We start from the raw sequence: 12,602 nt of genomic DNA, 5'->3' as shown, positions 1-12,602 counted from the left end.
TATTTCACACAATGAAGGTAAGCCGTTTTTTATTTATAACGCTTTATTTAAACAACAAGAATGTGACTATGCATTTGGATTTCATTTAATTTTTGCATTCAACCTCGAATATCTCTACTCTGTACTCTTGAATGAATGACTGTGCGTTCATTATAATATATTAATAAGTACAATTTGCACATTACGTGAATACATTCTATATGTTTCTTTGTCTTGCACGCAAAAACTGCTTATCGGAACTATATGGAATTTGGGACAAATATAGATTATTATAGACCAGATTAGCACACAGGCTACTTTAACCGGGTACCACCCGAGTGACGCCGTGAGTTCCAGCATTTTATAATAAATATAATTTTAATTTTAAAATCCTCAGGTCCCCGGAATAAACATTTGCGTCGCGTGAACGGAATATCTCGATTTTCGATGTAGATCCGAATCGATTACATAACCGCGCATCGTGTCGTGTCCAATGCCCATAATAATGTATGGAAGTTTCACTTTCGCATAAGATACAGTTTCACCGCCAGTCGTATGTATTGTTCATTTTTGCACACGTTTAAACGTATTGAATTTATGTACGAAATTAAAAGATGATAATTAATGGCGGCACCTATTTTTTTATCATCAAAATATATCCTAAGATTCAGAGCTAAACTGGGATATTAAATATTAACGAATAATATGCAACGGCAGTTAATTTTTTTGTAATATTTCATTTTTTTTACTCTTATTATCAAATCTGAAAACTATTTGAACATCTCAAAATATTTATAACTAACATTGTGTCAGTATTTAACACAAACGGAAAACCAGTAGGTCGATATTGACATAAGCAATTCGGAACGAGTAACCGATTGCAATTCTTTAACGATTTTAGTGGGCTGATCGAATTCCGATGCTTTATACGGATATTTTACGATATTGTTGTAAGCATTGGATTATATGCATGAGTGAGTGGCTTGTTTATCTGTGTTTATTTCCGTCAATATTGACACTCATAAATTATTCAATTTACATTACGTATGTGGTATGCAATGGTTTCGATATATCGGTTTAATAACTTTCGATGAAGACGATTCTATTATTGAGTGCACAAAACGTATGTTATGCTTGATAAAGCATACAACTAGTTTGTGGTTTAATGGAAAGTTTATATCAAGAGCAAATTGTTACTTCAGGCTAGACAAGAGCAAAGTCAGCAAAGAAAGTCGTTAGACTTCAACGGGTAATTACATAACATAATATTTTATTAACATTAAGTATTCACTTCGTTTCATTTCCGTAATTTATGTGCATAATGATTAATATTATATATTATTTATTTTATTATATTGTATCATTTAAATGGTTTCATTTTGCAACGCTATAATTATTGTGTGCCCTGATTCACTTTATTTTCTTAATAAATACTCATAATCCCTCTATTTTATATAAATGGTCTGTGTTATTGTCATATTTAATTTTTATAATAATCGCCGTAACATTTATAGATATTATTTCATAGTGAAAACTGCTTTCTGAACATACAAATTGTAATAGGGAAACATGATTTAATGAAAATAGAATAATCTCTGACTGTTCAGATAATTAAAAATATGCTTGTGATATAAATTTGCAAGAAAAGAACGCATAACTTATTATTTCATATAAAATTTAAAGTTCTGCAACTTCTGTATTACACCATTTTGTATTGAACTTGTTATAGTAATTATTATTAAGTCCCCATTAAAAAAATAATTTCATAACTCTTCCGGCGTTAGTCGTTATCATATTAATATCTGAATAGATAAGATACAAGATCAATAAACAAACGCTAAAGATCTTTGAACTTATGGCTTTTAAAATCGATTGTTATCATTTTAATTACTTAGAGCTTGTTAATACAATGTCGATGATCTGCAACGTCAAATTAAAGGTCAGACTGGATGTAGAATTTACCTTGACCTAGTTAAATACATAAATGCCAATCCATCACGATTTTACTCGTTTGAATTAGACGATATTATGCAGAGAAAGTGTTGATTCTGTAGTAATTTCAAAAATATCCACGCTATTATACTTCATATCACTGAGGCAAAGATGTCAAAGTTGCATTGAACAATTTGACATCTGATATCGAGTATCGGGTGTATATTATTGGGTGATTGACTTCGACTAAATGCCATTAGACCAAGGTCTTTTAATATTTTACACGACAGTAATTGTTCTAGGTCTTTGCTGCATTTTGAATAGTTTTTTGTTTAGTTAATATTTATTCGATATACAATATAAACTACACAGCTACATACTAAAGCTCTATAGGTTTATGGTATCTTCTACTGCCGAGTAAAATGTGAGGTGCTTGTTCTAATCGTGGTTCTCATTCATAAATGAGTATTAAGATTATTAGGCATAGTTACTAGTCGTTTCGATATTCAATTGTAATATGAATAGGGTTTGCGAAATTGGATAAAGGTTAGTCGTTTATACTATAATACAAGCCACTAGGTTAAAGAAAGCAAAATAATGTTGCGAAACTTTTTAATATCGGTCAGCTTGTTGATCATTATTATTACGTTAGGCCTAGTGTCTGACAACGGAAGGCTAGTAGAAATTTTTTAGTCGGAACGAATGCCTACGCAATATTTGATTGCTTTAAATGTTTTTTATGACTTAAAATTTTTTTAACAAAGGAAAGTAGTATAGTTATTATTTTAGAAGAAAATAGGAACATATTTTAGTTTAACGTTGTATTCGAAAAGTTTTTGTTTGTACAATGTATGAACGATTTCTTATGTGTTCAATAATAAATATAAAATTAGGTACGTTTAACTAAAGTAGAATATAAGATTTACGAAATTACCAAAAAAGCAAATGAAATATTAAATGAGTTTTTTTTTATAAGGTTATACAAATGACGTTGTACATCCGCGTGTTATAGGGTAAGTTATAAGAATAACAATCTTATAAATAATTTAAGGTTTCAAGTTTGGCACGTTTACACAACAAATTAAGATTTAAAACCATAACTATAGTTGCGAAAAATTAAGAGTTTAATTTGTCCTAAAATGATGCGAAGTTATGAGGATCAAAGGCGCCTACAATTTTTTAAATAATAAGCGGTATATTGAGAAATATGTAAGAACGTTGGAGATTATGAAGGCAAGCGTTGAAATGTATGAAGCAATGTACTAGTTTTGGATTAGTACTAAAAATTTCTCGCAAGTGGTTACGTGCGTGAGTAATTGAATCTTTTGCCCTCCTGCGACCTTTTAGTGCTTTAATTTTAGAGTATAATGTAACTAAGTTAGTAATAACATTAAAATTGTTAATAGTTTTACTTGTAATAAGTAACTATTTATTCTATTGTATGGTATTAAGTAATGAAGAATGATTTATTTGCCTCTTTGTATATCTAATTATTATCCCTAACATTAATTATTATTAAAAAAGTGTTAGCCATTTATGTATAACATTCATCCTATGATGCGTAATGGAGGTAATTGGTCATAATCAAATATGAAGCAAATAAGAATTCGAAATACACTAAAATAATTTCTAAATGCAAATTTTCATAAATGCAGAAACACGGAACAATGCTTATCGTATCTTTTAACATTTCCGTATGTTTGCGGTTAGTTTGGTTGTTATTCAATGCAAACAAAATACTAAGTTATTTAATCAGTGCTGAAAACGTAAGCAGTTATCCTGACATAAAGAAAGAAATATTAGTATGCAGTTTTACACGCGAAAATTAAATCAATACAGTATAAACACAAATCTCTATATTGCTGTATCAATTCTAACAGAATAAATGAAAAAGAAATTTATGAAAAAATTTCAATTCCATTCAAACAGTTGAAATAGGTTATAAGATTATAAATCATTAGATATGAAGTTGTTAGAACAGTTAAACAATAATTACATTTAAAATATATTGAAATATTTTTAATCTCCTATTTTCCTTCTATTATTATACATATTATCGTCGTCGTTATATATATTATCGTGTGTGAAACGAAATAGAGATATTAATGGCTGTAAGTGTAGATCAACATGGCTAAACTAAAGTCCAAAAGAATGGAATCTGTACTATCAACATATAACTCTAATTGGGTAGGTCTATCTCTAATTGTTGTTTTCCTGTTTTCATAGTAATTCTTTTTTTATAACCTTGTTACTTGTAACTCGTATGTGTTCTTAACACAAAAGCTTTGCGCAGTAATTAAAGATCTAAGATACTATTATGTCACAATGAAAGATAATGCATTACAATTATTATGAGGCGACCATCGTAACGGCCTTAGGTATAAGGACATGAGACAACAATCAAAAACTTTAATTATATAATTTAGCATTAATGTTTGGCCTTTGCTGTGTTTATTTGCTTGTCTGCTAATGTTACTATAATATAGTATTTTGATTTTTCTAGCTTAAAGCAATATTTTTACTACTTCGTAAATATATTTTAACTTCGGATCAGAAAATTTATTTAAAAAGTCCTGGTTTAAAGAGTTGCTGTAGACATCAATTTGTATTTTTTTGCAATATATGCTTGACATCGATCAAATAATTGTAATATGTATTCAATAGTTATTAGTGATGCAATTGTGCAGAGTCGTAGACACCTTGATGTAACTTATTGGTATTCTTGTACATCATCATAGTACAACAAATACATACATTATGATGGAGATCAAATTGTATCATATCAAGAACCTATTGTTTTGTAAGTGGCGAGTTGATTGAATGAAACTATGAAGCTAATTTTGTTATAACTGTGTTGCAAACTAAATCGAATAATATCAGTTCAAGGTCCTTCTAAAATTTGCAGCTAAACCACTTTTCTTGTTGAGTCATTGCAACTAGCTGCGCTATGGCGTCAATTAATAATCATGTCAATCTTTGTTACAAATTGATATTTGATATGTAAATTTAATTAAAAAGTACTTAACCAACAATGCAAACATAAAAGTATTCAGTTTTAAAATGCCTTTACAATTTTAGATTTAAATTTTTAAGAACGTAAAATATTACAAATGGTGAACATTTGTCATGGTTCTTATCATTGATCTATAGAAAGCTGCGTTATTTCTGAGTGGTATATAAATGTGGCATATTTTAGGTTTTATGTCAGATAAAGGAAGGCGGAGCCAGGGTGTGCGGCGATTCAATAGAATAGCCATACAGTCACTTTCTATGGTTTTTATCTTTCAAGATCTATAGATATGAAATGTGCATTGACCATTGTTCGTCAAATACGATATGAATAACTTTGATGAATTTGCATGTTGACAGATATGACATGATCTACATACAATGACATGCCGACGTTAATATTTAGACAAAATACCCAGTGGTTATGTACTGGGTATATACGCAGGTCACGTTTCAATTCTAGTATGGGTACGCAATTTTTAAGATACTACACCTTTGTGTTATGTAGTAAAAAAGAAAGTAAATTAATTGAAAAAAATACATATCTACATAAATACTTGAATGAGTAATTTAGAATTGCGGTACAGTATAAAAACAAATTAATAAATTGAATGTATTGCAAGATGATAATACAATAGTGACAATAAAGGGAAATATATTTTATTAAACTTATAACCCTATTAAAATACAGAAGAAATTTTATCCGGATATACTGAGAAACTACCATCGACTTAACAATGAACGCCATATTTTTCTCTCTAAGCGCATTGACACAGTTAGAACAACTAAAGCCTGGGAAATTAAGCCGACATGTTTGATGACAATGCTATTGCAGTGCCGTACAATTTTGTTGAAGGCCACAAAACGAATTGTTCTTACCGATTATACTATTCGGGACAATAGTACCCGAGGTGATAATTTTCTATTACATTTCATACGCTTAATAGTTTGTCAAATTGCAGTGATTGTCTCGCGTTGGTAACATCATGTCACGAGTTCTATATGTATTGCAAAAGCTATATAGACAACCTAAATCCATACAATTCTCTAAACAAGCATTTAAAAATAAATAAATAACTATCTGACTCTGTAAACGCTGTTCTGCTTTACTCTTATCATTTACGGGTATGTAAAATGACTGATTCTCAGACCTACCTAATATGCATACAAATTTGTAAGGAATAAGGTAACAAATATTGTGACACGAGACTTTTATATACATATAAAAAAACATATTTCCTTTCTTTAAATGTTTATGGAAATTTCATACGCAACATTTTAAATAGTTATTGTAATAAATTCTAATTAATCTACATATTTGAAATAAGCCTTGAAAGTTCTAATTCCTAACTTTTAGTCTAGCAAAGTCTTTGTTTCTACGTTTTAATTGCAATGCCGAAGTTTATTAATTGTTAAAATTAAGTATATTATAATTTATAATATACCCCCACTTATTGTAGGTAAAGGCTAGACTAAGAACAAATTAAGATAGCTTCTCGCCAAGAATATGTATATAAGAAAGGAAAAGATTCATGTTTTCAGATTTCATAATTTTCCTTATTAGCCTTTTATTATGCCACTAAACAAGACCAAATTTTTACCAGAACACATTTTTGTGCGTCAGAAACAAACTGCTTGTATTATCTTGATGTAATTTTCTTAGAACCGTAATTGCCATATAAGCTAGCTGAATTCCTGATTAGGTATTAAGAATTTCCGGAGAGCCTTTGCATGAAGGACATAAGTGGTCATCAATATTGTATGTTTTAATTACGTGAATATTTATTTCCTCGTTTGCACTTGCGTTGCCACATCCTGACTAATGCATTAAATGTTTTCATATCAATAGCCTTTTATCTCTCTCCCACGCAATACTACGATTACACATCTTGCTTAACGATAATATTGTGTACATAATTGTTATGCCCATACTAATCTGACACCTCATCTATTGTAGTAAAATAAATCATAATCAATTTACTATGTTATTTTCTACTGTTCTTGAGCAAGTTTCTTTTTTAATTAACTATACTGAAAAAAAAAATATGTATAGAGACATATTATTAGATACATTTCTTGGTAGCAGTTTTAACAAACTGACGTAAATTTATCGAGGTACAAAATTCGTGGGAATAATATTGAAGGCATAAAAGTTTTTATGTCCACAAAATCAGCACTGATAGCGCAGCCTTGTACACTATAGAAAACAAACTTATTTGCCTTTTAAATCCGTGTAATGTTAACCAATACAGAGCACTTAAGCACAGATACTTTTCAGCAAGACCGTTTGCGACATAGCTGGCAACACTGACACACGTTGCATTGTGATCGGATGTTGCAACAAAGTGTCATACATTCAGTTCCGACATCGTTCCTTGAAGACCTTTGGTGATGATTGTTCGACGATCATACGTGTTCGTATTTTGACATATTATAGGACCAAAATGCTGGTGTGAAATCAGTAATCACATTATGCCCGAGCAATGAACGCTATGTACAGAATGGGTATAAGTTGTAAGGACAAAATTTATTACTTACACTTTACTGTTTATTGTTGATTTGTGAGCAACATGGTTGATAATCGCATTATGGTACGACAAAATCTAATGTTTTTTGTCGAAGTGATCATAGACTAATTATCTACAAATTGAAAAACACATAAATGTATTTGCTTTTCAAAGACACTTTCGATTTTCGAACTTTCACTTTATCTGTATGTAGGGGCAATGACCCCAGCTTTGACGTAAGCCCTTTCATTAGAGGACACCATAGTACCGAAAGCCTTTATTTCTAATAACTTTTACGACTTCATATATAGCCGGCTTTGCCATAAAACCGATTATATCGTTCAATGTGAATCGTAAAATATATCGGTATAATATCGACAGCTGAATTTATTGCCACTTGGATCAATTAAGTTTAAGCGCAGCGGATTATCATAAAATGTAATGTTTAGTTTTTGCGTACGGAAAAATTTTAAGAACTGTATTATGTATTGGGACAGTTACGACTCCTTTATTTATTTTTAATCATCATTCTTCTGCAATTATCACTGGGGTCCAAAACAAATTTCCGAATGTTAATCGAATTACAGTAAAGCTTACAAAAAAGTCCAGACTGGCATTTACATGTAATGTTACAGATTTATAGAAAAAATAATATAAACATTAACTAGTTGGAAACTGAAAACGTGTGAGTAATTATCGCTGATGGTAAAACCGACGGCCTTAATTTAATTGTAAATGCTATAATTCAGCAAAACAATTTTATAATGTGTCAGCTCTGGGTCGCGTTCTTGATCCCTAACCGTCTAGGTACTAACTACACTTTGGACGCAATTTTCATCAACATTGCTGTATAATTTTGTTGTATATTATGTGACTTGTTAGGGAGATGAAGAGACGAAGTTTGTACGTGTAAATCCGGTGGATGCGCTAAAGTAAATTAAGCCATTATGCTGCACTATGATCTTCATTAAATTTGTTTATATTAAATCGATTTGACCATCTTATGCAAAACTTAACAAAAAATTTGTTTCAATAAATTACCCATAAACACCCACAGTCCTAGATTGTACCATGTAAATTTTTCTATACGCGTGTACATATCGTACTAAATTGAATATTTATATCTATCATTACCCAAAAACTACATTGATTATTTATTTTATAATTGAATTTTAGTAACAATAACAGTATGTCTTGTGTTTTGTTTAAAGCCGTTTTTGTTAAAAATGACTGGAAAGAATTTTGAATTGAAAAGTATTATTTAGAGCATTTACATTAAGAGCTAACACAATTATTATATTAATGCTTCGATCATCACTAAATGTTAAAAAAAAATGCAGATACAAATCGAACGCATCGCAACCATCTCAATTATATAAATCATGCACAATCTAATGTATGTAAAGTGACCATAAATGGGTTTAAAGTTCCAATTACTGTAATTACCTTTACACTCTCACTTTATAAAAAATTAAGTATTCGCCACTAAAACTGATTAGCCTTAATATATAGCATTTATGTAATCTCGATGACTACATGACATAAGTGTAACAGTCAATCGATAATAGTTACACATAATGAAATGTATGATAATTCCATGCAATCATTTCTTTGAAAATACAATATATTATTGCACAGAATTATCGAAACAAATATTGCCAATAGTTGCTGCAAGTAAACCAAAAATGAAGTCGATATAAACACAATCAATATGTACGTGACTTAATTGATTTATCGATATTGGATGTTATCGATGAATCGAGTAAATAGCTCACCTGTTTAACGGTGATAATGAATCATCGTGTTGTGTTTATTACCAAATAGTAGCTTTAGTGTATTTAAATCATTTTAAATTAATTATTATTTTTTTTTATGATTGGAATTCTATATATCTATAATACTATTACAAAAGAGGCAATATACTTATGTATATTTCTTCTCTTGTATGAGGGAAACGTCAAATGTTTGAGTTGATGAAATAGTAATTTAACATTATTAAGTCTTCATTTCAAGATTTCTGTTTCATACATAAATATTTATCACTTATTTGCAATATGTAGGTAAGGATATTACAAGCAAATTAAAGCTTTGGAACTGTATATGCAAACAAAACCGCATTTACCATACATATGCACGAAGGGTTCTTAAGTTGTAAACGTCAGTCAGTATATAAATATTGAATTCAAGATCCGCCCAAGGGTAACGAACTGAAAGACTAAACCGCATTACGAAGCAAAAAGTAATTTCGCATAGCAGTTACAAATTTAAACAGCTTTTCCTTAAAATTCAAATTTGATGGCATCGAAAATTTTAAAAGGCAATTTTCATCGAAATTATAATTATCAATCTCTTTAAAAAATTACGTTTTTGAGATGTAGAGATGAGAAGTTTGATTAAGGAACGCAAAAAACATTGTAGATTAAGTTCATAAATCATTTTATGCATTATCTCGTTATAAGTAGGTATTATTTTCAAAATTTTAATAACATTCACAGGAACAATTAATATTTCAGGATACACTGACGTGTATAAGTCATTGACTGTGATTTCTTTATGCAATCAAAACTGCATGCAATAAATAATAAAGAAGCTTTCAGTTTTTACGTAATTTTAATAACAATGTGAATTCTTTAGGGTCAGATGTTAACAAATTTTGAATAAATCACGTAATCGAAGTAAATTTTTAAGGCGCTTTATCCGATGTGAAAATTGATGGCAATAAATTTTATGTGACAAGTGATGACCCGGAGCAATAAAATTGCGTTTAAAAGAGATTGAAATCGTTATATTATAGGTGCATTAAAATATTCCGTTTTATAATTTCCCTTTATAACTTTTTTATAAAGAGAAATGTATTATTTTATTTTTAAAATTCCAATAAATATGTATGCTGTCAGTGACGAGTTCTATTTTAGGACACACCATGTATAAGGGGATAAAAATCATTGACATTTTCGAAAAGTTCTGAAGAACATTGAACACACTTTTAGACATGTTTAATTAGAATTGCTAAAGCTCTAAATAATTTTCGGCTAATGTATTCTTAGGAAGTGAGGGGTTCCGTTCCATAAAGACAGATTGAACAATGCTTTAAAAATTAACTAGCTGTGAGCATTACCTTGGCTTCCATTGTTGGTTACCGGTTAAAGCAATTAGGCAACGCTAGGAACGAGGGAAAACCTTGGCTGGTGAAAACTTAACTATGCGTAATTTGCTCACTGTTATACATTATGTTACAAATTTGTAGCACACAATATTTTGTAGTAAATTTATGTTAATGTAGCCTTCAATTTTGATGATCACATCAGCTTGGACTAGGCTGCGGTTTTCTTTTAAATATGTACGTAAACTTTAGGTCGATAATTAAATAAACTGTTACAACTTACAAATCATAGTATCATTTTAGAGACGTTTCAAACGTTTTTTTAGGTTTAAAATTACAAATTACTTAAGTCACTATGCTATCCACTAACAACATTAGTCTTTTTATGAAAGTTCCTTTAATCTTAGTCAAGTGAATGATGACCCGGAAAAATAAATAAAATTTTATATAATACATACAATTTGTATGTTAAAAAACAACCTTTATAAAATACTCCATAAATATTAAATGGAAAATGATAGTTGAACGATTTCAACGAACAGTTTAACAGCTAATAGGCCATAAAGTCGCCGTAATATAGTATAACGGGTGGCTTTCAGTGGGTCATTGTCATTGGCAGCACTCGCGACAGATTTCGTTCGCGTGAAATTAACTTGCGCTTTAGTAATTCTTGCAAATTTAACCCCTTTGCGACACTTTGTGCAATTATTTTTTACGATCGTAATGGCTTATTGTTAAATGTTTTTAAATATTATGACGTCTATGGGTAGTATTCATTTTAGGTTTTTGTCTTCATATCATATTTTTCAATAAAGGCATTATGAATTAATAACAAAACAATATTATAAATAAATTACTACTCCTTAAGGAAAAAAAACAAATATACAAATTATGTATGAATGAAATAATGTACATTAGGCAATTAAATTATTAATAATTTTTTAGTTTATTAATTTTACTTTGAAAAAATTAATTAATAATTTGTAATAATATAACTATATCCGTACCATCGATCTTTTCGCTTTTCTCCTTAACAGGAACAGCTGTTATTGCAGAAATCAGAAGAAACGAGGCCACAATCCTGACACTGACACTCATTTTTGCAATGGTTTTTTAGAGTTCTTTTTTGTTTTGTTTTTTTTTTTATTATTCTCTTTTAATGTTAGTACACGAAGACGCAACTATATTCCGCGGGATGCCGGTAACATTTGCGTCGACACCAGCGAGCAACAGCGTCGGTTGTCAACTGTGGGTTACACCAGTATGCGCCGACTTTCTATCAGCTGGCGGAGTGCGGACGCAATGTTGCACCCGCGTCGGCGATATACTGTTATCAATTATCGTACATTCTTTGTTTACGGGAAATTGAAGTAATTGTTCTGGGAGTTTGCGGATTTGATTTCTTTGTTAGATATTTAGCCTTTTATCTTTATATACCTTACGACAAAAAGAAAAGAGCTTTTCCAGGTACGGAAATGAAGTACATGGAAATAAATGATTTTCATAAAATATGGGATAACTATAATATTTATAAAAATTTAACAAGGGAAACATACAATAAAATTATTGGTGATGATTTTTGTGTAATTTCATATACTTATCAAATTGTAATTTATTAAGCGCCTGCGATACCAAAAATCTCAAATACCGGAAGGAGAAAATAATTATAAAATCTGAATTATAAATAACATGATATCAAAATTGTAGATATCACATAATGCATTTTCTAAAGAACAATTAAATGTAAATCCGATGGTTAATAAGTAATAAAATTTTCATAATACTTCACAAATTACAATAAAAATCATAACTGTTTATTTCATTTTATATTTTTATACAATTTATACCTAAATAATGTGGATATGACTTGGTAGCACATAGGCGTTGAAAAGAAATAGAGCGTGCATTCAATGTTTGGAAAAACATCTTTAACCTGATTTTCATGGTTTAATGATCAATGAATATTGAATTTATCATGAAATATTCATAAAAAAGTCTATTTATGATATCTTATGAGTTTTATAATGTTACTATATCAATTTAAGATCGTTTTTGGTGCATGAGCGTGAAAA

The 12,602-nt window shown here is 29.8% G+C and overlaps 1 protein-coding gene across 1 annotated transcript in view; it reads right to left on the bottom strand.

Annotated features, from left to right (window-relative positions):
- Positions 1–11,816, bottom strand: part of LOC119833736 — a 32,452-nt gene extending 20,636 nt beyond the window's left edge. Inside the window, exon 1 of the mRNA XM_038357895.1 lies at positions 11,538–11,816. Coding sequence (XP_038213823.1) covers positions 11,538–11,628 — 91 coding nt within the window. The 5' untranslated portion in view covers positions 11,629–11,816. The remainder of the gene's footprint in view (positions 1–11,537) is intronic.
- Positions 11,817–12,602: the final 786 nt, after the last annotated feature.

Source organism: Zerene cesonia, chromosome 18 (assembly GCF_012273895.1).
Source record: "Zerene cesonia ecotype Mississippi chromosome 18, Zerene_cesonia_1.1, whole genome shotgun sequence".
NCBI classification, from domain to species: domain Eukaryota; kingdom Metazoa; phylum Arthropoda; class Insecta; order Lepidoptera; family Pieridae; genus Zerene; species Zerene cesonia.
This window is presented reverse-complemented; position numbering and strand designations above follow the sequence as displayed.